Genomic DNA, 27,632 nt, shown 5'->3' on the forward strand with positions numbered 1-27,632 from the left:
ATAGTTTCTCTCTATCTACCCTATCTGTTCCCCTTCATATCTTGAAAACTTCAAATCACTCCTTAACCTTCTAAATTCCAAGGGATACAACCCTAGTTTGTGTAATCTCTCCTTGTAATCTATCCCCTGGAGTCCAGGTATCATTCTGGCTAAAATTCTCATCCTTGTTTTCAAATCCCTCTGACCTCGCCCCTCCCTATCTCTGTAATCTGCTTCAACCCGACAACCCTCCGAGATCTCTGCGCTCCTCCAATTCTGGCCTCTTGCGCATCCCAGATTTTAATCGCTCCACCATTGTCGGCCATGCCTTCAGCTGCCTGGGTCCTAAGCTCTGGAATTCCCTCCCTAAACCTCTCTGCTACTCTTTTTTTCCTTCCTTTTACAACGCTCCTTAAAACCTATCTCTTTGAGCAAGTCTGCCCTCTGATATCTCCGTATGTGGCTCGGTGTCAAATGTTTGTTAGATAACTCTCCTGAGAAGCGCCCTGGGATGTTTTACTACCTTGAAGGCGCTGTATAAATGTAAGCTGTTGTTGTTGTGTTCGTAGAGCCTGTATCCCATGACTGGTGTTCAAGTAACTGAAGTCAACCTGTTGTCTTTCAGGTACATGTACAATAGGAAAGGTTACTGGAATGACTGGTCGGTTCCAGTGCTCGTACTAGCTTCAGCTGGGTTCATATACGTCGCATTTTTACAGGTAAGTTGTAAGTCGATGTTAAGTCCGATCTGCAAGGATTTCTTTTGTAGGGCAGGGGTATATAATGAAGATGGGGTGAGATTTGGGTCTTCGTCGTTATGGAACTCACTGCCTGAAAGGGTGGTAGAGGCAGAAACCCTCATCACATTTAAAAAGTACTTGGATATGCCCTTGAAGTGCCGTAACCTGCAGGGCTACGGACCAAGAGCTGGAAAGTGGGATCAGGCTGGATCGCTCTTTGTCGGCCGGCATGGACACGATGGGCCGAATGGCCTCCTTCTGTGCTATAAATTTCTATGATTCTATGGGATTTTCAGTGTAACCGTGGTAACCATGATGACAGCTGCATAGCGATAGGAAGTTACCTCAACTTTCCTGCAACTTTAGACCAATTAGCAGAGATATGGGGGTGGGGGGGGAATGATGCAATGGATCCATCAACTAAACTGGAGAGGGGGCAAATGGTATGTTGGCCTTTGTAGCGAGAGGATTCGAGTACAGGAACAAGGATGTCTTGCTGCAGTTGTACAGGGCCTTGGTGAGACTGCACCTTGAGTATTGTGTGCAGTTTTGGTCGCCTTATCTGAGGAAGGATGTTCTTGCCATGGAAGGAGTGCAGCGAAGATTCACCAGGCTGATACCTGGGATGGCAGGAGTGATGTATGAGGAGAGATTGGGTCGATTGGGCTTATACTCGCTGGAGTTTAGAAGAATGAGAGGGGATCTCATTGAAACTTATAAAATTCTAACAGGACTAGACAGACTAGATGCAGGAAAGATGATCCCGATGGTCGGGGAGTCCAGAACCAGGGGTCACAGTCTAAGGATAAGGGGTAAGCCATTTAGGACAGAGATGAGGAGGAATTTCTTCACCCAGAGAGTGGTGAACCTGTGGAATTCTTTACCACAGAAGGCAGTTGAGGCCAATTCATTAAATATATTCAAGAAGGAGTTAGATATATTTCTTAAGGCTAAAGGGATCAAGGGATATGGGGAGAAGGCAGGGACAGGGTACTGAGTTTGGATGATCAGCCATGATCTCATTGAATGGCGGAGCAGGCTCGAGGGGCCGAATGGCCTGCTCCTATCTTCTATGTTTCTATGGAGAGACAGAGACAGTCTCTGTCACAGGTGGGGCAGACGGTGGTTGAAGGGGCGGGTGGGTGGGGTGCTTGGGTTGACGTGCGCTCCTTGCGCTGCCTGCGCTTGGCTTCCGCTTGCTCCCGGCGAAGAGACTCGGTGTTCGGCGCCTCCCCGGATGCTTTTCCTCCACTTTGTGCGATCTTGGGTCAGGGATTCCCAGGAGTCGGTGGGGATGTTGGATCCAGGGGTCCAAGTGAGAGATGGGCCTCATAACACATTAGAGAAGGGGAAAAGAGAAAAAGAATTCAAATTAGTGCTGGAAATCTGAACTAGAAACAGGTTACTTAAAATCTTTGAACAAGCTTTTGGTCACTTCTCCTGATTAAAATTGGGACTCAATGGTGTCTGTGTGCGAGTGGTAGATAGTGGTTATGTTACTGGACTAGTAATCCAGAGGCCTGGACTAATGATCCGGTGATGTGAGTTCAAATCCCACTACGGCAGCTGGGGAATTTAAATTTAGTTAATTAAATAAATCTGGAATAAAAAGCTAGTGTCAGTAATGGTGGCCATGAAACTACCGGATTGTCGTAAAAACCCATCTGGTTCACTAATGTCCTTTAGGGAAGGAAATCTGCCGTCCTTACCCGGTCTGGCCTATATGTGACTCCAGACCCACAGCAATGTGGTTGACTCTTAACTGCCCTCTGAAATGGCCCAGCGAGACACTCAGTTGTGTCAACTGCCAGGAAAACCTTCACCACACGACTGCAGCGGTTCAAGAGGGCGGCTCACCACCACCTGCTCGAGGGCAATTAGCGACGCCCTCATCCAATGCATTAAAAAAAAACTTCACCTGAAAACTACATTTTAATTACATTGAAGTCGATTGCAAGTAAAAATGGGGAGTGATGTAATGCCGACTCACTATCGCTCGTTTTACACGATCGCACATCGTCAAGATCTACCCACCAATGATGAACTTTTCCCTCCAATTCATGTAAAAAGTATTTGTTGACTGGACCAATTTGAGTACAGGAGCAAGGATGTCTTACTACAGTTATACAAGGCCTTGGTGTGACCACACCTGGAGTACTGTGTGCAGTTTTGGTCTCCTTACCTAAGAAAGGATATACTTGCCGTAGAGGGAGTGCAGCAAAGGTTCACCAGACTGATTCCTGGGATGGCGGGATTGTCGTATGAGGAGAGATTGGGTCGACTAGGCCTATATTCACTAGAGTTTAGAAGAATGAGAGGGGATCTCATTGAAACGTATAAAATTCTGACAGGGCTAGACAGACTGGATGCAGGGAGGATGTTTCCCCTGGCTGGGGGGTCTAGAACGAGGGGTCACAGTCTCAGGATACGGGGTAGGACATTTAGGACTGAGATGAGATGAGAAATTTCTTCACTCAGAGGGTGGTGAGCCTGTGGAATTCTCTATCACAAAAGGCTGTGGAGGCCAAGTCACTGAATATATTTAAGAAGGAGATAGATAGATTTCTAGACACAAAAGGCATCAAGGGGTATGAGGAGAGAGCGGGAATATGGTATTGAGATAGAGGATCAGCCACGATCATATTGAATGGCGGAGCAGGCTCGAATGGCCGACTCCTGCTCCTATTTTTGCTATGTTTCTATTTGGTAAGTGGGGCACTTTGGAGATTGACAGGGGTCGCACGGCAATGAATGCGCACAATGCAGGTTGATTTGATGCTGTTATAGACATGCTGTAACTTTCATTAAGCCGGCACAGGCACGATGGGCCGAATGGCCTCCTGTGCTGTATGATTCTATGATTCCATCAACTAATGCAATAATGGCTCCTTTTTGCAGATTTTAGCACTATGTCACATAGCAGTGGGACAACAGATGAATCTACACTGGCTGCACAAGGTAAGTGCCAGAGGAGCAAGTCAGATTGCCAGAGCAACAATCTTTCCCCCTCCACTTTTGCTGATTGTTGACTCGTCTGTTGCTTTGTTTCCATGGGTGACGGCAACAGTCCGGCACCTCGTGCAAGTACCGGAAACCTGATAGCAGGTCTATAGGGAAAGAGCAGGGGGGAGTGGGACTAATTGGAGAGCTCTTTCAAAGAGCCGGCACAGGCACGATGGGCCGAATGGCCTCCTCCTGTGTTGTATGATTCTACGATATAATTCTACTAAATGACCTTTCTCCGAGATAGTTGCGCGCCAGTGGGCTGTTGGATCAAGTGCGGCATCGCAATGAGCCCAATCCTGTCCATAACTGACATTCGCGCATGCAGAATTCATCAGGAAACGATCAGGATATGGAACCCTGGCTAATTTTTTTTTTTAGACAATGAATTCTCATAGGTGAGTTTATCTCTCCTACCCTTCTTTAACAATGGAGTGACTTACTAAATTTCCAATCCAAGGGGACAATTCCTGAATCAAGAGAGCTTTGGACGATCATGACTAGAGCGTCTACAATTTCCTCACCTCCTCTCAGGATAAGGGGTCGGCCATTTGGGTCTGAGATGAGAATTTTTTTCGCTTCGAGGGTTGTGAATCTTTGGAATTCTCTACCTCAGCGGGCTGTGGATGCTCAGTCGTTAATTATGCTCACGGCGGAGATCGATAGATTTTTGAATTCTAGGGGAATCAAGAGATATGGGGATTGGGCGGGAAAGTGGAGTTAAGGTCGAAGATCAGCCATGATCTCATTGAATGGCGGAGCAGGCTCGAGGGGCCGTATGGCCGACTCCTGTTCCTAATTCTTTTTTCTGAATACCCTGGGGTGGAAACCATCAGGTCTTGGAGACTTGTCAATCTTCAGTCTCATTATTTTCTCCATTACCATTTTTTAAACTTATATTAGATCTAGTTCGTTCTTTTCCTTGATTTATTTTTACTTTTCCTCCTATCTCTGGTACTTTATCTTCTTCCTCTGCTGTGAAGACCGACAGAAAGTAGTTAGCTCATCTGCCATTCCCTTATTTTCATTACAATAACACCTGTGTCTGTCTTTAAGGAGCCCACATTACACTTAACCACCCTTTTTCTCTTCATATACTTGTAAAAACCTTTAATGTTATCCGAGAGAGATTTTGCCTTCCCCCGTTGCTGTCCCTGGCCTCCTGTGCAGCCCCCCTCCCCCCAGGCGGAGTGTCGGCTGCGCTCCGTGATCCCGGCACTTCCCTTGAGTGCCGGGCTCGTTTGCCGGCACTCTGATCCCCGGTGGTCCAGCTGGGCCCCGAGTCGCGCTGTGCTAGGCCCCTCCCCTTTAATAAAGGGAGGAAGGCCAGCAGTACCGCGGCGCGATGTGCCGCAGAGCGTGACGCTGCTGCACGTAGCGCCGCGATAGTCACTCCCAGCACCCCAAGAGGGCGGGGGGGCAGCGCTTCCAGTAGCGCCCCGCCTCCCTCTTGGGACGCTACCGGTGAATTTTGGGCGTGGGGGTGCTACCTTTTTCGGGGCGCTAAAAGTAGCGCCCCGGCGAAGTTAGCGCCCCAAAGGGGGCATGACTCAATTTCGCCCCGAGTCTGTGCAGGGCCTTAACTTCTGCTCTTCACTGTCACAGGTTGGGCTGATGGTGATATTGATCGCTATTCTCGTCGCCATGGTGTCGGTCAATCAGCTGTGGAATGAAGAATGGGACATTATTCTTGTGTCATTCCAAGTAAGTATTTATTCATTCTCCCATTACCTTTTATCCGCTATAGTTTTAAAATCTGTTTGTTTTCCTTTTTTTTTGCAGATCGACAAATTATAATGGATTGTTATCATGGAACGATACAGCATAGAAGGAGGCCATTCGGCCCATCGTGCCTGTGCTGGCTCTTTGAAAGAGCTCTCCAATTAGTCCCACTCCCCCCTGCTCTTTCCCCACAGCCCTGCAAATGTTTTCTTTTCAAGAATTTATCCAATTCCCTTTTGAAAGTTACTATTGAATCTGCTTCCACCGCCCTTTCAGGCAGCGCATTCCAGATCACAACAACTCGCTCCGTAAAAAAAATTCTCCTCATTTCCCCTCTGGTTCTTTTCCCAAATACCTTAAGTCTGTGTCCTCTGGTTACCGACCCTCCTGCCAGTGGAAACCCCTTCTTCACATCTACTCTATCAAAGTCCCTCATCATTTTGAACACCTTTGTTAAATCTCCCCTTAACATTCTCTACTCTAAGGATAACAGCTTCTCCAGTCTCCCCGTGTAACTGAAGTCCCTCATCGCTGGTACCATTCTAGTAAATCTCCTCTGCACCCTCTTCAAACCCTTGACATCGTTCCTAAAGTGCGGTGCCCAGAATTGGGCACAATGGGCCTGAATTTCCGATCGGAGGCTTTGTGTGGAAAAAATCTACGAATTTACCTGCTGGCTCCGTAGATCCCGAGGCTTGTGATCCTGGGCCTCTGGCTCTACGAAATGCGCAGAGGCCCAGGAATCCCAGGGGTGCATGCGGTTCTTTTTTATAATTTGTTTTATGGGATGTGGGCGTCGCTGGCAAGGCCAGCATTTATTGCCCATCCCCAGTTGCCCTTGAGAAGATGGTGGTGAGCCACCGCCTTGAACCGCTGCAGTCCGAGTGGTGAGGGTGCTCCCACAGTGCCGTTAGGGAGGGAGTTCCAGGATTTTGACCCAGCGACGATGAAGGAACGGCCCGAAGTCAGGATGGTGTGTGACTTGGAGGGGAACTTGGAGGTGGTGGTGTTCCCATGCGCCTGCTGCCCTTGTCCTTCTAGGTGGTAGAGGTCGCGGGTTTGGGAGGTGCTGCCGAAGAAGCCTTGGCGAGTTGCTCCAGTGCATCTTGTAGATGGTACACACTGCAGACACAGTGCGCCGGTGGTGGAGGGAGTGAATGTTTAAGGTGGTGGACGGGGTGCCAATCAAGCGGGCTGCTTTGTCCTGGATGGTGTCGAGCTTCTTGAGTGTTGTTGGAGCTGCACTCATCCAGGCAAGTGGAGAGTTTTCCATCACACTCCTGACTTGTGCCTTGTAGATGGTGGAAAGGCTTTGGGGATTCAGGAGGTGAGACACTCGCCACAGAATACCCAGCCTCTGACCTGCTCTTGATGCCACAGTATTTATGTGGCTGGTCCAGTTAAGTTTCTGGTCAATGGTGACCCCCAGGATGTTGATGGGGGATTCGGTGATGGTAATGCCGTTGAATATCAAGGAGCGGTGTTTAGACTCTCGCTTGTTGGAGATCATTGCAAGCGCCCCTGAGATCACGTAGGCCATGGGGAACCAATCACAGAAGGGAATCCCCCTTCACACTTTGACAGGTCTCTCCGCACAGACCTGTCAAAAGTATGAATAGGGATCACTTTTAAAAAAAAAGTGAAATATTAAATACATTTTTTATCACATTTAAAATTAATTAAAATTAAATTAAATATTTTAATCAAAAATTAATTATTTTGAGAAAATAATTAGTTTTTTACAGGGCTAAAAATAAACTTACCATTCTTAAAAGTATTTTAAAATTATAAATCAGTGAAAAAATTTTATTTTATTTTTTTACCAGGCGTAAGATTTTTAAACGTATTCAGCGGGCGGACATTGTACAGAAAGCGGAACTCCCTGTCCGCAGAGGCCCTTCTCCCGGGCAGGCGGATGATCTTGACAGATCGCAGGTGCCGGGTTTTAGCGCATGCGCTTCACAGGCCTAAACCCGGAGCTTGCGCGGCCGCTACGAGATGCATGCACTTCGTACGCACCCGGGGGGCAGAAAATCCAGCCCATTACACCAGCTGGGGTCTAACCAGTGATTTATAAAAGTTTAGCACAACTTCCTTGCTCTTTTTTTACTCTCTGCCACTTTTTCTCTTTTACATCTTGTCGTTTGAAAACATGATAACACACGCCGTCCAACACACCACCCCACACCCCGACTGACCCCCTCTCCCCAGCGCTCCGAGTCGCTCACAGAGAACACCCCGCTCTCCAGGTCGTTCCATGCTCCCGACCCCCTCTCCTGATAATATTGTGAACTCTTTCCAAAGCAAATGACTTGTGAGCGCTGCATCGCTCTGTCTGCTAGCGCCAAACGCTTGTTTCAATGGAGGAGGAGAAGGAAAGCGTTGTACGGTAAGATTGACGTTTTATTTTTTTCCCCCCCCTCAAACAGGCCACGGCGCCCTTCCTGCACATTGGAGCAGTCGCCGCCGTTACGATGCTGGCCTGGCTCGTCGCCGGCCAATTTGCTCGATCGGAGAAAGTCGGTACGTAGTGTCCATTTGGCGCGCCTTGTCCCGTCGGTCGTTGCCGGAGCGCGTGAACCCTCCCCTCCCCCCGAGTGTGAACCCTCCCCTCCCCCCGAGTGTAAGAACATAAGAACTGGGAGCAGGAGTAGGCCAATCGGCCCCTCGAGCCTGCTCTGCCATTCAATAAGATCATGGCTGATCTGATCCTAACCGCCAATCCACTATCACAGAACCATCTCCTGGATCTAACAGAATTAGACACACGAAATAGGAGCAGGATCAGGCTACACGGCCCCTGGGCCCGCTCCGCTACCCACAGGGCCATGTCCGATCCGAACCTAGACTCATGCCCAAATTCCTGCCCGCTCCCCGTAACCCTTAATTCCCTTTTCTTCTAGGAAGCTGTCTATTTCTGTTTTAAATTTATGTAATGATGTAGCTTCTACAGCTTTGTGGGGCAGCATATTCCATGGACCTACCACCCTCTGAGTGAAGTAGTTCCTCCTCATCTCAGTTTTGAAAGAGCAGCCCCTTATTCTAAGACTATGCCCCCTAGTTCTAGTTTCACCCATCATCGGGAACATCCTCCCCGCATCCACCCGATCCAACCCCTTCACAATCTTATATGTTTCAATAAGATCGCCTCTCATTCTTCTGAACTCCAATGAGTAGAGTCCCAATCTACTCAACCTCTCCTCATATGTCCATCCTCTCATCCCCGGGATTAACCGAGTGAACCTTCTTTGTACTGACTCGAGAGCAATTATGTCTTTTCTTAAGTATGGACACCAAAACTGTATGCAGTATTCCAGGTGCGGTCTCACCAATACCTTGTACAACTGAAGCAATACCTCCCTATTTTTATATTCTATCCCCCTAGCAATGAAAGCCAACATTCCATTGGCCTTCTTAATCACTTGCTGCACCTGCATACTAACCTTTTGAGTTTCGTGCACCAGGACCCCCAGATCCCTTTGTACTTCAGTACTTTCCAGTTTCTTGCCATTAAGATAATAACTTGCTCTACGATTTTTCCTGCCAAAGTGCATAACCTCACACTTTCCAGTATTGTATTCCATCTGCCAAATCTCTGCCCACTTACTTAGCCTGTCTATGTCCCCTTGCAGGTTTTTTATGTCCTCCTCACTCACTACTTTCCCTCCCATCTTAGTATCATCTGCAAACTTTGATATGTTACACTCGGTCCCCTCCTCCAAATCGTTAATATAGATTGTAAAGAGTTGGGGACCCAGCACTGACCCCTGTGGAAGACCACTAGTTACTGATTGCCAGTCTGAGAATGAACCATTTATCCCAACTCTCTGCCTTCTGTTAGATAGCCAATTCTCTATCCATGCCAGAATATTACCCCCAATCCCGTGATTTTTTATCTTAAGCAATAATCTTCTGTGTGGCACCTTGTCAAATGCCTTTTGGAAGTCTAAATACACTACATCCACTGGTTCCCCTTTATCCACCCTATACGTTACTTCCTCAAAGAACTCCAGCAAATTTGTCAAACATGACTTCCCCTTCATAAAACCATGCTGACTTTGTCCTATTAAATTATGATTATCCAAATGTCCTGTTACTGTCTCCTTAATAATGGACTCCAAAATTTTACTTACCACAGATGTTAGGCTAACCAGTCTATAGTTTCCAGCCTTCTGTCTACTGCCCTTTTTAAATAAGGGTGTTACATTAGCAGTTTTCCAGTCTGCCGGGACCTTTTCCGAGTCCAGGGAGTTTTGGAAAATTATTACCAATGCATCCACAATCCCTGCCGCCACTTCCCTCAAGACCCTAGGATGTAAGCCATCAGGTCCAGGTGATTTAACCGCCTTGAGTCCCATTATTTTACCGAGTACCACTTCCTTAGTGATTTTGATCGTGTTTAGCTCCCCCCCCCTCCCCCCCCCCCCCCTTAGCCCCGTTTGTCCAGTGTTGGGGTATTCTTAGTGTCTTCTACTGTAAAGGCTGATATAAAATACTCATTCAGTGTTTTTGCCATCTCCATATTTCCCACCATTAATTTCCCGGTCTCATCCTCTAAGGGACCAACATTTACTTTAGCCACCCTTTTTCTTTTTATATAACTATAAAAACTCTTACTATCTGTTTTTATATTTTTTGCTAATTTACTTTCATAATCTATCTTCCCTTTCTTAATCAATCTTTTTGTTATTTTTTGCTGTCTTTTAAAGTTTTCCCAATCCTCTATCCTCCCACTAGATTTGGCTACCTTATATGCCCTTGTTTTTAGTCGAATACTATCCTTAATTTCTTTACTTAGCCACGGATGGCTGTCTTTTCTTTTACACCCTTTTCTTCTCAGTGGAATATATATTTTTTGGAAGTTGTAAAATAACTCCTTAAATGTACACCACTGCTCATGTATCGTCTTACCCTTTAATCTATTTTCCCAATTCACTCTACTCAATTCCACTCTCATAGTCTCCTTTATTCAAGCTTAGCACGCTTGTTTGAGATCCAACCTTCTCACCCTCTAATTGAATATGGAATTCAACCATGTTATGGTCACTCATTCCAAGGGGATCCTTTACTAGGACAGTTTTAATTAATCCTGTCTCGTTACACAGGACCAGATCTAAGGTTGCTTGCCCCCTGGTCGGTTCAGTTACATACTGCTCAAGAAACCCATCCCTAATACACTCAATGAACTCATCCTCAAGGCAGCCCTGCCCAATTTGATTTGTCCAATTAATATGGCAGTTAAAATCCCCCATAATTATAGATGTTCCCTTATTACAAGCCTCAACTATTTCCTGATTGATACTCCGTCCAACAGAGTTGCCACTGTTCAGAGGCCTATAGACTACGCCCACTAGTGTTTTTTTCCCCTTATTATTCTTTACCTCCACCCAAGCTGTTTCATTATCTTGATCTTTTGACCCAATATCATTTCTCTGTATTACAGTGATTCCTTCGTTTATTAACATAGCCACCCACCTCCCCTTCCTTCCTGTCCTTTCTGATCGTTAAATAACCTGGTATGTGTGAACCCTCCCCCCCCCCCCGAGTGTGAACCCTCCCCTCCCCCCCCCCCCCCCCCCCCGAGTGTGAACCCTCCCCTCCCCGAGTGTGAACCCTCCCCTCCCCCCCGAGCGCGAACCCTCTCCGCTCCCACCTTTTTCATACTGGCCCAGAATTTACTGGGGCGGGGAATCTTGCGGCGCACTCCGTTAGTTGGGCTTCTTCCCTCACCCCTCCCAAACAAATTGTTTTGTGCCTTAACTTGCTGGAGGTGCGGCGAGGGCAACGAGGCATCCGGGGCTTGAGTGAACAACGGGACCAACAGCCTATCTCCCTAACCCATGAGATTTAATGATTGAGAAAGAAACAGAGGAACGACGGAGATGGAAATTGGGTGAATTAGAGTCAAATCGGGTACAGAACGAGATATAAAGAGAGGGAAAGAAAGATTGGATTAGGGGAGAAAAAAGAGACAGCAAAGTAAAAAAAAAAATGTAAAATTTTATATTTTAAAAATCTCTAGCAACTATTTACTAGCTGTTGGAATGAGACTCCACAGTTTCAATTGTTCCCTTTCTGGGACGTTGTTAAGTACCAGCCCTAACTTTCCGTGGCGAGTTCAGCAGGTAATTATGCCGCAGACGCGGCAACTTCACGGAACTCACGGGATGATTGACGCCGAGCTACCGCTTTCGCAAGGCTGGCGGTGGAGCGGCACAAATCGTCCAGCAACCTGTGGCGATTCGCAACTCGCGCCATATCACTTCCTCGCCACACACAAGTTTCTGGACGATTTACACGCTAATAACCGCAAACCCGCCATTATGGTCCCCAGCAGATTCTGGGCCCGTTGTCTCGATGAATACTTTTGCCTCCGCTTTCTCTTAAAGGTGCTTTCCATTCCCGCTTGTTAACGATCGCCGCTCGTCTGTTTCAGGTTTTCAGATCTTTCTGCTGTTCGCTTATCTAGGATTCTTAGTGGCACTTTATCTGGTCCCTCTGGTGATCTACTCCCCGTGTATTATGAAGAGGGAGGACCTGAGCCGGAGGCCGGCCATCATTGGAAACCGAGGTGTGCCGATGGTATGTACCCGCTGATGGCGCTTTAGCACTCGCCAGCGTTTCTTTCAAGGAGTGTCTCCAAAAATCAAACGACAGCGAATAACTGGGGTTAGGACAAGTGATTTGGAAGAATGTGGCTTCCTGTACATTTCTACTCTTCCCCCGCACCCCCATGATGCGCAACACCGACAAGAACTTGCTATTATAGAAAGATTCTACAAGGATGATGCCAAAACCGAGAGGGTTCATAACCATCAAGGACCGGCTGGGGCTCTTTACTCTAGAAAAGAGAAGGCTGAGGGATGACCTGATAGAGGTCTTTAACATTATATGAAAGGGGTTTGATAAGGTAGACACAGAGAAGATGTTTCCACTTGTGGGGGGGAGACCGAAACTAGAGGCCATAAATACAAGATAGTCACAAAAAAAAATCCAACAGGGAATTCAGGAGAAACCTCTTTACCCAGAGAGTGGTGAGAATGTGGAACTCGCTACCACAGGGAGTGGTTGAGGCGAATAGTATCGATGCATTTAAGGGGAAGCTGGATAAACACATGAGGGAGAAAGGAATAGAAGGATATGCTGATGGGGTGAGATGAAGAGGGTGGGAGGATGCTCGTGTGGAGCATAAACACCAGCACGGACCAGTTGGGGTGAATGGCCTGTTTCTGTGCTGTAAATACTCTAATTCTATGTCAACCAGCGGGAAGGTATCTCACACCCCAGTGAGCATTACACTTCCAACACTGCTCATACAGATCCGCATAAGACAGAAGGAAGCATAGAATTGGACAAGAATGTTCGACCTGTCAAGCCTGTTGCTCTCATTGACTGTCGATGATCAACTTGTGGAGAAGAATGTCTTTAGCAAAGAGTGATCACACTTGGAATAGTCTTCCGGGCAGGGTAATGGAGTCAAAAACCAGCGGGTGTTTTTTGCAGGACAGGTTTAGCATTGGTGCAAAGTGCTTTCAGCTTTTCACTGATGCTAAAGTCTCCCGGCCAGTAATGTTCGCGGGACTTCTACCGGCATGACTGTGGCGGAATCCCCAGAGCCGCATCCCTATCCAAAGGTTTTTTCCAGGATTCCTCCTTCCTCCAAAGTTGTGTCTGGAAATTCGCCCATCACCCCCTGTGCTCGCTGACTTACATTGACTGCCAGTTAAGCAGCGCCTCGATTTCAAAATTCTCATCCTTGTTTTCAAATCCCTCCATGGCCTCGCCCCTCTCTATCTCTGTAATCTCCTCCAGCCCCACAAACCCCCCCGAGATGTCTGCGCTCCTCTAATTCTGCCCTCTTGAGGATCCCTGATTAGAATCGCTCAACCTTTGGTGGCTGTGCCTTCTGTTGCCTAGGCCCTAAGCTCTGGAATTCCCTGCCTAAACCTCTCCGCCTCGCTACTTCTCTCTCCTCCTTTAAGATGCTCCTTAAAACCTACCTCTTTGACCAAGCTTTTGGGCACCTGCCCTAATTTATCCTTATGTGGATCGGTGTCACATTTTTTGTCTTAAAATACTCCTGTGCTGCGCCTTGGGCCGTTTCACTACGTTAAAGGTGCTGTATAAATACAAGTTCTAGTTGTTGTTGTTGAAATTGGGGAGCCGCTGTGGCAATGTTGTCTCGCGGAGCCCGAGCCAGGTGTTGAGGCCCGAACGGACTCCAGAGTGAAGATTGGGTGAGACTCCTTCCTTCGAGAATCTTGATGGGCCCTCACCCACCCCGTTGTTGTATTTATGGGACAAGAAACACTTGCATTTCTGTAGCACCTTCCACAACCTCGGGACGTCCTAAAGCACTTTACAGCCAATGAAGTACTTTTTCAAGTGTAGTCACTGTTGTAATGTGGGAAACGTGGCAGCCTTTTGCGCACAGCAAGCTCCCACAAACAGCAACGTGATAATAACCAGATAATCTGTTTTACATAGAAACATAGAAGATAGGAGCAGGAGTAGGCCATTCGGCCCCTCGAGCCTGTTACACCATTTAATGAGATCATGGCAGATCATCCAAATTCAGTACCCTGTCCCTGCCTTCTCCCCATTTCCCTTGATCCCTTTAGCCTTAAGAAATATATCCAACTCCTTCTTGAATATATTTAATGAATTGGCCTCAACTGCCTTCTGTGGTAGATAATTCCACAGGTTCACCACTCTCTGGGTGAAGAAATTCCTCCTCATCTCAGTCTTAAATGGCTTACCCCTTATCCTTAGACTGTGACCCCTGGTTCTGGACTCCCCCACCATCGGGAACATCCTTCCTGCATCTAGTCTGTCTAGTCCTGTTAGAATTTTATAAGTTTCAATGAGATCCCCTCTCATTCTTCGAAACTCTAGCGAATATAAGCCTAATCGACCCAATCTCTCTCCATACGTCATTCCTGCCATCCCAGGTATCAGTCTGGTGAATCTTCGCTGCACTCCCTCCATGGCAAGAACACCCTTCCTCAGATAAGGCAACCAAAACTGCACACAATACTCAAGGTGTGGTCTCACCAAGCAAGGCCCTGTACAACTGCAGCAAGACATCCTTGCTCCTGTACTCGAATCCTCTCGCTATGAAGGCCAACATACCATTTGCCTTCTTAACCGCCTGCTGCACCTGCATGCTTACCTTCAGCGACTGGTGCACAAGAACACCCAGGTCTCGTTGCACTTCCCCTTTTCCAAATCTATTGCCATTCAGATAATAATCTGTCTTCCTGTTTATGCCACCAAAGTGGATAAGCTCGCATTTATCCACATTGGGCAGATGCATGGCAGATGCAGTATAATCACCCAACCTGTCCAAATCGTACTGGAGTTTCTCTGCATCCTCCTCACAGCACACACGCCCACCCAGCTTTGTGTCGTCTGCAAACTTGGAGATATTACATCTAGTTCCCTCGTCTAGATCATTAATATATATTGTGAATAGTTGGGGTCCTAGCACCGATCCCTGTGGTACCCCACTAGTCACTGCCTGCCACTCGGAAAAAGACCTGTTTATTCCAACTCTTTGCTTCCTGTCTGCCAACCAGTTCTCTATCCAAGTCAGTACCTTACCCCCAAACCCATGTGCCTTAACTTTACATGCTAATCTCTTATGCGGGACCTTATCGAAAGCCTTTGAAAGTGTCCCAATACACCACATCCACTGGTTCTCTCTCATCTATTCTACCAGTTACAGCCTCAAAGAATTCCAGTAGATTAGTCAAGCACGACTTACCTTTTGTAAATCCATGTTGACTTTGTCCGATCCTGTCACTGTTTTCCAAGTGCTCTGCTATTACATCTTTTATAATGGACTCTAGCATTTTCCCCACTACTGATGTCAGGCTTACCGGTCTATAATTCCCCCTTTTCTCTCTACCACCTTTTTTAAATAGTGTGGTTACATTAGCTACCCTCCAATCCATGATACTGGTTAAGGGATAAATATTGGCCAGGACACCGGGGATAACTCCCCTGCTCTTCTGTGGAATAGTGCCGCGGGATCTTTCACATCCACCCGAGAGAGCAGACGGGGCTTCGGTTTAACATCTCATCTGAAAGACGGCACCTCCGACAGTGCAGCACATCCTCAGTACTGCACTGGGAGTGTCGGCCTGGATTTTTGTGTTCGAGTCTCTGGTGTGGGGACTGTGAACCCACAACCTTCTGACTCAGAGAGAGAGAGAGAGTGCTACCCCACTGAGCCACTGGCTCACACTACAGGGAGTCCAGGGTGTTGAGTGCAATTAAAGCGTCTAATTTCTCAGGAGTGGAAATTATGTTTGATCTGCGGTTTTGTGTGCGTGGGAGTCGGAGGGAGGAAGTGTGGGGCAGGTTGCAAATTCATGAATTTTCAACCTGTTATTATAAGGCTTTTGGGAAAAAAAACGATCAAATGAAAAATTCATATGGGGGGAAAAAAATGAGTCAACATCGAAGTTCAAATTGATGTTTTTGTTTGTGGGGGGGATTTAATTGTGTTGTTTTTTTGTGCTGTGTTTCTGCGCCGCGATTGGTTTAGTGGCACGGTCGGTATGGTAACAGGCCGCCTGACATCATCGCCAGGCCATTTATGCAGATTTTTAGTGTTTGGGATTGAGAATAATGGGTTTGAAAGTGGGTCACGGTGACACTGCTTTTGAAATAGTTTTTTCATTATTTCTGCAGGGCTTTATGTGTGACCGTTTCACATTTCCGTCTGTCAGAGGGTGTCAGCGTTGGTGTGAATGTATTTTATTTCGTTTGATGAGTCACCTTCCCAACAATGAATCTTCTGAGGGGGTCTCTCACTGTTCCTGAGCCCATGCTTATCACGTCACTCCCATGGTGCAGAATTCCAATTCCCCTTCACTCCCATGGTGCAGAATTCCAATTTCCCTTCACTCCCATCATGCAGGATTCCAATTCCCCTTCACTCCCATTGTGCAGGATTCCAATTTCCCTTCACTCCCATCATGCAGGATTCCAATTCCTGTTCACTCTCATTGTGCAGGATTCCAATTCCCCTTCACTCCCATGGTGCAGAATTCCAATTCCCCTTCGCTCCGATTGTGCAGAATTCCAATTCCCCTTCACTCCCATGGTGCAGAATTCCAATTCCCCTTCGCTCCGATTGTGCAGGATTCCAATTCCCCTTCACTCCCATCGTGCAGGATTCCAATTCCCGTTCACTCTCATTGTGCAGGATTCCAATTCCCCTTCGCTCCCATCGTGCAGGATTCCAATTCCCGCTCACTTCCCACTGTGCAGAATGTGAATGGGCTAAATCTTCTTCATTGATTCCTGTCATACAGAATTCCAATGGCACAATCCTGATCCAAGCACGTTCCTTTCCTGGAAAACCCAACCCAGGTTGATCGGGAATATGACTGCAGTTTGTTCTAACGTGTCACGGCCCACGCGTTAGGTAAATTATCCATTTTAGCAGACGTTCGCGCTCATTTCAGCCCAAAATGGCTGCCTCATCTTGCCGATACCTAAAATGGCCCCGTCGCTTCCCTGCCCCGCGCAAGTTGGAGTGGTGGCCCAGCGAAGTGTTGGGACTGAGTTTAACAGGTTGGAATATCACCACGGTGACACAAGCCCGGCCTTTTCCCAGTGCCAGGGGAGAAAGAGGGAAAGGGGCAAAGAAATAAGTTAAGAATGTCTAGAAAAATAGCTGCCCGTTCACGAAAAGCTTGTTGGTGATTTGAGAGAAAATGGTCCCACGTGAGAAACAGATTTTCCCCATTTAGGGGTTACGAACAACGATGAATGTAAATGCTGCTTGAAAACTTCAGGACAAACCTCTTTACCCAGAGAGTGGTTAGAATGTGGAACTCGCTACCACAGGGAGTGGTCGAGGCGAATAGTATTTAAGGGGAACATAGGAACATGAGAATTAGGAGCAGGAGTCGGCCATTCGGCCCCTCGAGCCTGCTCCGCCATTCAATAAGATCATGGCTGATCTTCGACCTCAACTCCACTTTCCCGCCCTACCCCCATATCCCGATTTCCCCGAGAGTCCAAAAATCTATAACCTCAGTCTTGAATATACTCAATGACTGAGCCTCCACAGCCCTCTGGGGTAGAGAATTCCAAAGATTCACCTCCCTCTGAGTGAAGAGATTTCTCCTCATCTCAGCCCTGAATGGCCGACCCCTTATCCTGAGACTGTGACCCCTGGTTCTAGACTCTCCAGCCAGGGGGGAAACAACCGCTCAGCATCGACCCTGCCAAGCCCTCGAAGAATAAAGGGAGGTTAGATAAACACATGAAGGAGAAAGGAACATGGAATGCTGATAGGATGAGATGAAGAGGGTTGAGAGGAGGAGGCGGCTTATGTGGAGTTTAAACACCGGCTTTGGCCAAATGGTCTGTTTCTGTGCTGTACATTCTATGTAATCCTATGCAATCAACTCTTAAAGCAGGTAACACACTTGCCTCGGAACCTGAAGGGCCATATAATCTAGGCTGAGGTTGAGTCAGCCCATTTTCGAAAGAGAGGTTAAACTAAAAGAACGAAAGACTTGCATTTCTATAGCGCCTTTCATGACCTCAGGATGTCCCAAAGCGCTTTACAGCCAATGAAGTACTTTTTTGCATTCATAGAGTTATACAGCACAGAAAGAGGCCCATTGTGTCTGCACTGGCCATCAAGCCCTCTCTATTCTAATCCCATTTTCCAGCACTTGGTCCGTAGCCTTGTATGCTATGACGTTTCAAGTGCTCGTCTAAAGAGTCATAGAGTCATAGAGTTTTACAGCACAGAAAGAGGCCCTTCGGCCCATCGTGTCTGCGCCGCCCATCCATCCCTGTCCAGTCTAATCCCATTTTCCAGCATTTGGTCCATAGCCTTGTATGCAATGGCATTTCAAGTGCTCATCCAAATGCTTCTTGAATGTTGTGAGGGTTCCTGCCTCTACCACCCTTTCAGGCATTGAGTTCCACATTCCAACCACCCTCTGGGTGAAAAAGTTCCTCCTCAAATCCCCTCTAAATCTCCTGCCCCTTACCCTGAATCTATGCCCCCTTGTTATTGACCCCCCTACTAAGGGGAAAAGTTCCTCTTTGTCTACCCTATCTATGCCCCTCATCATTTTGTACACCTCAATCAGGTCCCCCCTCAGCCTTCTTTGCTCCAAGGAAAACAACCCCAGCCTGTCCAGCCTCTCTTCATAGCTGAGGCGCTCCATCCCAGGTAACATCCTGGTGAATCTTCTCTGCACCCTCTCCAAAGCAATCACATCCTTCCTATAGTGAGGCGACCAGAACTGCACACAGTACTCCAGCTGTGGCCTCACCAGCGTTTTGTACAGCTCCATCATAACCTCCCTGCTCTTATATTCTATGCCTCGGCTAATGAAGGCAAGTATCCCATATGCCTTTTTAACCACCTTATCTACCTGTTCCACTGCCTTCAGGGATCTATGTACATGTACACCAAGGTCCCTCTGACCCTCTGTACTTCCTAGGGTCCTACCACTCATTGTGTATTCCCTTGCCTTATTTGTCCGTCCAAAATGCATCACCTCGCACTTTTCAGGGTTAAATTCCATTTGCCACTTTTCCGCCCATCTGACCAACCCGTTTATATCGTCCTGTAGCCTGAGGCTTTCCTCCTCACAATTTACCACCCCACCAATTTTCGTGTCATCTGCGAACTTACTGATCATACCTTTTACATTCTCATCCAAATCATTTATGTAGATCACAAACAACAAGGGACCCAGCACCGATCCCTGAGGTACCCCACTGGACACAGGCTTCCAGTCACAAAAGCAACCTTCGACCATCACCCTCTGCCTCCTGCCACTCAGCCAGTTTAGGATCCAACGCGCCAAGGCACCCTGGATCCCATGGGCTCTTACCTTCTTGACCAGTCTCCTGTGCGGGACTTTGTCAAAAGCTTTACTGAAGTCCATGTAAACCACATCCACAGCATTTCCCTCATCCACCCCCCTAGTCACACCCTCGAAAAATTCAATCAGATTTGTCAGACATGATTTACCCTTGACAAAGCCATGCTGACTATCCCCGATTAATCCTTGCCTCTCCAAGTGGAGACTAATTTTGTCCCTCAGAATTTTTTCCAATAATTTCCCTACCACAGATGTTAGGCTCACTGGCCTGTAATTCCCTGGTTTATCCCTGCTACCCTTCTTGAATAATGGTACTACGTTAGCTGTTCTCCAGTCCTCTGGTACATCCCCTGTGGCCAGAGAGGTTCTGAAAATTTGTGTCAGAGCCCCTGCAATCTCCTCCTTTGCCTCCCACAGCAGCCTGGGATACATCTCGTCTGGGCCTGGGGATTTATCCACTTTTTGGCCTGCTAAAACCGCTAGCACCTCCTCCCTCTCGATGCTAATATGTTCAAGTATGTCACAGCCCCCTTGCCCGATTTCTATGTCTGCATCGTCTTTCTCCATAGTGAACACAGATGCAAAAAATTCATTTAAAACCCCGCCTACATCATCTGGCTCTACACACAGATTGCCACTTTGGTCACTAATGGGCCCTACCCTTTCCCTGGTTATCCTCTTGCCCTTAATATACTTATAAAACATCTTAGGATTTTCCTTTATTTTGCTCGCCAGTGTTATTTCATGGCCCCTCCTCGCCCTCCTAATTTCTTTTTTAAGTATGCCCCTGCATTTTTTATACTCCTCTAGGGCTTCTTCCGTCTTTAGTCTTTTGTAACTGCCAAAAGCCCCCCTTTTATTTCTAATGCATTCTTGAATGTTGTGAGGGTTCCTGCCTCTACCACCCTTTCAGGCAGTGAGTTCCAGATTCCAACCACCCTCTGGCTGAACACGTTTTTCCTCAAATCCCCTCTAAACCTCCTGCCCCTTACCTTGAAACTATGCCCCCTGGTTAGTGACCCCTCTACTAAGGGGAAAAGTTCCTTTCTATCTACCCTATCTATGCCCCTCATAATTTTGTACACCTCAATCAGGTCCCCCCTCAGCCTCCTCTGCTCCAAGGAAAACAACCCCAGCCTGTCCAGTCTCTCTTCATAGCTGAAGCGCTCCAGCCCAGGTAACATCCTGGTGAATCTCCTCTGCACCCTCTCCAAAGCAATCACATCCTTCCTATAGTGTGGCGACCAGAACTGCACACAGTATTCCAGCTATGGCCTAACTAGCGTTTTGTATAGCTCCATCATAACCTCCCTGCTCTTATATTCTATTCCTACTTTACAACAGTGTAATCACTGTTGTAATGTAGGAAACACGGCAGCCAAATTATGCACAGCAAGCTCCCACAAACAGCAATGTGATAAATGACCAGATAATCTGTTTCTAGTGATGTTGATTGAGGGATAAATATTGGCCCCAGGACACTGGGGAGAACTCCCCTGCTCTTCTAAGAAATCGTGTCGTGGGATCTTTTACATCCACCTGAGAGAGCAAACGGGGCCTCAGTTTAACGTCACATACAAAAGACGGCACTTAAGACAGTGCGGCACTCCCTCAGCACTGCCCCTCCGACAGTGCGGCGCTCCCTCAACACTGCCCCTCCGACAGTGCGGCACTCCCTCAGCACTGCCCCTCCGACAGTGCGGCGCTCCCTCAGTACTGCACTGGGAATGTCAGCCTGGATTTTTATGCTCAAGTCTCTGGAGTGGGACTTGAACCCACGACCTTTTGACTCTGAGGCGAGAGAGTGCTGCCCACTGAGCCATGGCTGACACTAAAGCACCTTAAAGGAAAGAGTACAGCACAGGCGGAGGTCCTCTGGCCCATCGGGCAAGACTAGCTTTTCTATATTCTTCCTTTCTAAGTACTTATCCAATTCCCTTTTAAATGATATTATAGTCTCTGTCTCAATAACCACTTATGACAAACTATTCTAAGCTCTGTGTGGAAATATTTCTTCTAATTTTCTCATTCATTCTTCTAGCTTCTGCCCCCTTGTTACTGATGCACCAACCAGTGGAAACAATCTTTCAAGCAGATAACCTGTCAAAACACTTCATGATTTTGAAAACCGTTCGTTCTCAGTCAGAAGGCTGTGTGTTCGTGTCCCACTCCAGAGACTTGAGCACAGAAATCTAGGCTGACACACCCAGTGCAGCACTGAGAGAGCGCTGCACTGTCAGCGGGGCAGTACTGAGGGAGCGCCGCACTGTCGGAGGGGCAGTACTGAGGGAGTGCTGCACTGTCGGAGGGGCAGTGCTGAGGGAGCGCCGCACTGTCGGAGGGGCAGTACTGAGGGAGCGCCGCACTGTCGGAGGGGCAGTACTGAGGGAGCGCCGCACTGTCGGAGGGGCAGTACTGAGGGAGCGCCGCACTGTCGGAGGGGCAGCACTGAGGGAGCGCCGCACTGTCGGAGGGGCAGTACTGAGGGAGTGCCACACTTTCGGAGGGCCAGTACTGAGGGAGTGCTGCATTGTTGGAGGGGCAGTACTGAGGGAGTGCTGCACTGTCGGAGGGCCAGTACTGAGGGAGCGCTGCACTGTCGGAGGGGCAGTACTGAGGGAGTGCTGCATTGTTGGAGGTACCGTCTCTTGAATGAGACGTTAAACTGAGACCCCGCCTGCCCCCTCAGGTGGACGTAAAAGATCCCAAAGAAGAACAAGGGAATTCTCCCCGGTGTCCTGGCCAATTTATCCCTCAACTAACGTCACCAAAACTGACTATCACATTGCTGTTTTTGGGAGCTTGCTGTGCAGCAAGTTGGCTGCGCCGTTTCCTACATTAAACTTCAAAAAGTACTTCATTGGCTGTAAAGCGCTTTGAGAAATCCTGAGGTCGTGACAGGCACTGGAGAAATCCAAGACGTTCTTTATTGGGCTCTTTTTATTTGGTTGAGGAATGTGCACCCTCTAGAGGCGCAGATGTGAACTGGCTCATCTTTCCCATTAAATGTGGCCGAGTTCAGAGGTCAGATGGCTTACTCACATTAGGCCTCCGCTGTTGAGGTGCGCCAGGCCTCCCCTTACCCGGACTCCGCAGTTTCGCCTCCCGATTCAGGGGACTCGTGCATACCTCTTGGGAGTGTTTGATGGGACAGTGTAGAGGGAGCTTTACTCTGTATCTAACCCGTGCTGTACCTGCCCTGGGAGTGTTTGATGGGACAGTGTAGAGGGAGCTTTACTGTGCATTTAACCCATGCTGTACATAGAACCTGCCCTGGGTGTGTTTGATGGGACAGCCATAGAGTCATAGAGTTATACAGCACAGAAAGAGGCCCTGAGGCCCATCGCGTCCACGCCGGCCATCAAGCCCTATCTAATCTAATCTCATTTTCCAGCATTTGGTCCGTAGCCTTGTATGCTATGGCATTTCAAGTGCTCATCCAAATGCTTCTTGAATGTTGTGAGGGTTCCTGCCTCTACCACCCTTTCAGGCAGTGAGTTCCAGATTCCAACCACCCTCTGGGTGAAAAAGTTCTTCCTCAAATCCCCTCTAAACCTCCTGCCCCTTACCTTGAATCTATGCCCCCTTGTTATTGACCCCTCTACTAAGGGGAAAAGTTCCTTTCTATCCACCCTATCTATGCCCCTTATAATTTTGTACACCTCAATCAGGTCCCCCCTCAGCCTTCTCTGCTCCAAGGAAAACAACCCCAGCCTGTCCAGTCTCTCTTCATAGCTGAAGCGCTCTAGCCCAGGTAACATCCTGATGAATCTCCTCTGCACCCTCTCCAAAGCAATCACATCCTTCCTATAGTGTGGCGACCAGAACTGCACACAGTATTTCAGCTGTGGCCTAACCAGCGTTTTGTACAGCTCCATCATAACCTCCCTGCTCTTATATTCTATGCCTCGGCTAATGAAGGCAAGTATCCCATATGCCTTTTTAACCACCTTATCCACCTGTTCTGCTGCCTTCAGGGATCTATGTACATGCACACCAAGGTCCCTCTGATCCTCTGTCTTTCCTAGGGTCTTACCATTCATTGTGTATTCCCTTGCCTTGTTAGTCCCTCCAAAATGCATCACCTCACACTTTTCAGGGTTAAATTCCATTTGCCACTGTTCCGCCCATCTGACCAACCCATCTATATTGTCCTGTAGCCTGAGGCTTCCCTCCTCGCTATTTACCACCCCACCAATTTTCGTGTCATCTGCGAACTTACTGATCATACCTTTTACATTCACATCCAAATCATTAATGTAGACCACAAACAGCAAGGGACCCAGCACCGATCCCTGCGGTACCCCACTGGACACAGGCTTCCAGTCACAAAAACAACCTTCCACCATCACCCTTTGCCTTCTGCCACTAAGCCAGTTTTGGATCCAATGTGCCAAGGCACCCTGGATCCCATGGGCTCTTACCTTCTTGACCAGTCTCCTATGCGGGACTTTATCGAAAGCCTTACTGAAATCCATGTATACCACATCCACTGCACTACCCTCATCCACACACCTAGTCACCCCCTCGAAAAATTCAATCAAATTGGTCAGACATGATCTTCCCTTGACAAAGCCATGCTGACTAGCCCTGATTAATCCTTGCCTCGCCAAGTGGAGACTAATTCTGTCCCTCAGAATTTTTTCCAATAATTTCCCTTCCACTGATGTTAGGCTCACTGGCCTGTAATTCCCTGGTTTATCCCTACTACCCTTCTTGAATAATGGTACTACGTTAGCTGTTCTCCAGTCCTCTGGCACATCCCCTGTGGCCAGAGAGGTTCTGAAAATTTGTGTCAGAGCCCCTGCAATCTCCTTCTTTGCCTCACGCAGCATACATCTCGTCCGGGCCTGGGGATTTATCCACTTTTAAGCCTGCTAAAACCACTAGTACCTCCTCCCTCTCGATGCTAATATGTTCAAGTATATCACAGTCCCCCTGCCCGATTTCTATGTCTACATCGTCCTTCTCCATAGTGAACACAGATGCAAAAAATTCATTTAAAACCCCACCGACATCCTCTGGCTCTACACACAGATTGCCACTTTGGTCCCTAATGGGACCTACTCTTTCCCTAGTTATCCTCTTGCCCTTAATATACTTATAAAACACCTTAGGATTTTCCTTTATTTTGCTCGCCAGTGTTATTTCATGGCCCCTCCTCGCTCTCCTAATTTTTTTTAAGTATCCCCCTGCACTTTCTATACTCCTCTAGGGCTTCCTCTGTCTTTAGTCCTTTGTATCTGCCAAAAGCCCTCCTTTTTTTCCTAATCCATTCTCGTATGTCCCTTGACATCCAAGGTTCCCTGGGCTTGTTGGTCCCACCCTTGACCTTTACGGGAACATGTTGCCATTGTACTCTCTCAATTTCCTTTCTGAAAGACTCCCATTGCTCCGATGTGGATTTTCCTACAAGTAGCTGATCCCAGTCCACTTTGGCCAGATCCTGCCTTATCATATTAAAATCGGCCTTCCCCCAATTTAGAACCTTTATTTCCGGTCCATCTCTGTCCTTTTCCATGACTACCTTAAATCTCACCGAATTATGGTCACTGTCACCAAAGTGCTCACCTACTAACACTTCTACCACTTGCCCGGCCACATTCCCTAGAATTAGGTCCAGTACCGCCCCCTCTCTTGTAGGACTTTCTACATGCTGGCTCAAAAAGCTCTCCTGGATGCACTTTAATAATTCTGCACCCTCTAAGCCTTTCACACTCTGACTATCCCAGTTAATATTGGGGAAGTTGAAATCCCCCACTATTATTACCCTATTATTTGCACACTTCTCTGAGATTTGCCTACATATCTGTTCCTCTATCTCCCCCTGACTGCTGGGAGTATACTATAGGCCCCCAAACAAAGTGCTTGCCCCCTTTTTGTTTTTAAGTTCTACCCATATGGCCTCATTAGAGGAACCTGCTAAGATATCATCCCTCCTTACAGCAGTAATTGACTCCTTAATTAATATTGCGACACCCCCTCCTCTTTTACCCCCCCCTCTGTCTCGCCTGAAGATTCTATACCCCGGAATATTGAGCTGCCAGTCTTGCCCCTCCCTCAACCATGTCTCCATGATAGCAACAATATCATACTCCCATGTGTTCATCAACACCTTCAGTTCATCCACCTTATTCGCAAGACTCCTTGCATTAAAATAAATGCCATCCAGCCTTGCCCTACTCCCTTGTGCCGTTATATATTTGCTCTGCCTTCCAAGCTGACTTGTTTTTTCCTCTATATTTGGCTGTACATCACCCCCTATTATAGCTCCAATCTGTATCCCATCCCCCTGCCAAGTTCGTTTAAACCCCCCCCAACAGTGCTAGCAAACCTCCCCGCAAGGATATTTGTCCCGTTCTGGTTCAGGTGCAACCCGTCCGACTTGTACAAGTCCCACCTGCCCCAGAAGCAGACCCAGTGACCCAGGAAACTAAAGCCCTCCCTCCTGCACCAACTCTTTAGCCACGCATTCATCTGCTCTATCCTCCTATTCCTATACTCACTAGCACGTGGCACCCGGGAGTAATCCAGAGATTACAACCTTTGAGGTCCTGCTCTTTAATCTGCTACCTAGCTCCCTAAATTCTTGCTGCAGGACCTCATCCCTCTTCCTACCCATGTCATTGGTCCCAATGTGAACCACGACCTCTGACTGTTCACCCTCCCCCTTCAGAATGTCCTGCAGCCGTTCAGTGACATCCTTGACCCTGGCACCAGGGAGGCAACAAACCATCCTGGAGTCACGTCTACGGCCACAGAAACGCCTATCTGTTCCCCTTAGGATAGAGTCCCCGACCACTATTGCTCTCCCACTCTTTTTCCTCCCTTCCTGAGCAGCAGAAGAACCCCCGGTGCCAGGCAGTTGGCTGCTGCTGCCTTCCCCTGGTAAGTCATCCCCCTCAAATCGGTATACCTGTTTGAGAGAGGGATGGCCACAGGGGTCCCCTGCACTACCTGCCTGCCTCTACTGCTCTGCCTGATGGTCACCCATTTCCCTTCTGCCTGTGCAGCCCTTACCTGTGGTGTGACCAACTCACTAAACGTGTTATCCACGACCCTCTCAACATCGCGAATGCTCCAAAACTCATCCATCCGCAGCTCCAGCGCCTCAATGCCTTCTGCTAGAAGCTGCAGCTGGATATATTTCCGGCACACATGGTCGTCAGGGACACCGGCAGTGTCCCTGAATTCCCACATAGCGCAGGTGGAGCATAACACGGGGCTGGGCTGTCCTGACATGACTTACCCTTTAATAATTAATTTAAATTAATTCAATACCACCAATTAAAGATATACTTTAGGGCGCTTGTATGGCAGAAGTCCCCGCTACACCACAGAGACCCTAGAAACTATAAACCACAGAGTTTAAGTTTAAAAAGAGAGAAATACTCACCAACCAATCACTTACCTGCTTTCTGGTGACATCACACTTCGATTTCTTTTGACCTCTCTCCTTCCCTTTGAGTTCCGAGTTCGGAGACTGGTACGCCTTACCTGGTCTCTGGAACCTTTTATAGCCCCGCTGCTGCCGCTGAAATCCCGCCGACACTCTGAGGCCTTAACTGGTCTCTGGAGCCTTTTATAGCCCCAATTAATAAATTCTCCCATTCCCTGGAAGAACTGTTCCGGGGCAGGGTAGAGTTTGACCTATTTGTTTAAGAGAAGAATTAAAATCCTGCTCCTGCTGAACAAGGCAACACGTGAATGTCACGCGCTACACGTAGATTGATCGCTTGGAGATTCTGAGGCCCAACACGAACGTACTTCAGTTCAAAGTCCTTCGTACGTTTAAGGTGCTGGTGGGGGAGTGAGGGGTGGCAAAATAAAACCTGTTCCCAATTCTTTAGCTTGAGGGCAGTCTACAATTCTAAGCGCTCTCGGGGACAATTCAGTTCTGTGTCAGCCATAGCTCAGAGAGCAGTTCTCGTGCCTCCGAGTCAGAAGGTTGTGGGTTCAAGTCCCACTCCAGAGACTTGAGCACAAAAATCTAGGTTGACACTCCCAGTGCAGTGCTGAGGGACTGCTGCACTGTCAGAGGTGCCGTCTTTTGGATGAGACGTTAAACTGGGCAGGTACAGCACGGGTTAGATACAGAGTAAAGCTCCCTCTACACTGTCCCATCAAACACTCCCAGGGCAGGTACAGCACGGGTTAGATACAGGGTAAAGCTCCCTCTACACTGTCCCATCAAACACTCCCAGGGCAGGTACAGCACAGGCTTAGATACAGAGTAAAGCTCCCTCTACACTGTCCCATCACACACTCCCAGGGCAGGTACAGCATGGGTTAGATACAGAGTAAAGCTCCCTCTACA

The 27,632-nt window shown here is 47.9% G+C and overlaps 1 protein-coding gene across 6 annotated transcripts in view; it reads left to right on the plus strand.

Moving 5' to 3' along the window:
* The window catches only part of gdpd5b (glycerophosphodiester phosphodiesterase domain containing 5b), a 261,392-nt gene that overhangs the window by 189,443 nt on the left and 44,317 nt on the right, over nucleotides 1–27,632 (plus strand). For all 6 annotated transcript variants that reach the window (XR_015079825.1, XM_085999716.1, XM_085999720.1 and 3 more), the window contains 5 exons: nucleotides 605–698; nucleotides 3,618–3,677; nucleotides 5,328–5,426; nucleotides 7,874–7,967; nucleotides 11,881–12,026. Coding sequence is in view for 5 of the 6 variants with exons in the window: in XM_085999716.1 (XP_085855842.1) it covers nucleotides 605–698; nucleotides 3,618–3,677; nucleotides 5,328–5,426; nucleotides 7,874–7,967; nucleotides 11,881–12,026 (493 nt within the window). In the remaining variant the exon portion in view is untranslated. The remainder of the gene's footprint in view (nucleotides 1–604; nucleotides 699–3,617; nucleotides 3,678–5,327; nucleotides 5,427–7,873; nucleotides 7,968–11,880; nucleotides 12,027–27,632) is intronic.

This window comes from Somniosus microcephalus, chromosome 10 (genome assembly GCF_052327205.1).
Source record: "Somniosus microcephalus isolate GS21.2 chromosome 10, FLI_Smic_1.0, whole genome shotgun sequence".
Taxonomy (NCBI): Eukaryota; Metazoa; Chordata; class Chondrichthyes; order Squaliformes; family Somniosidae; genus Somniosus; species Somniosus microcephalus.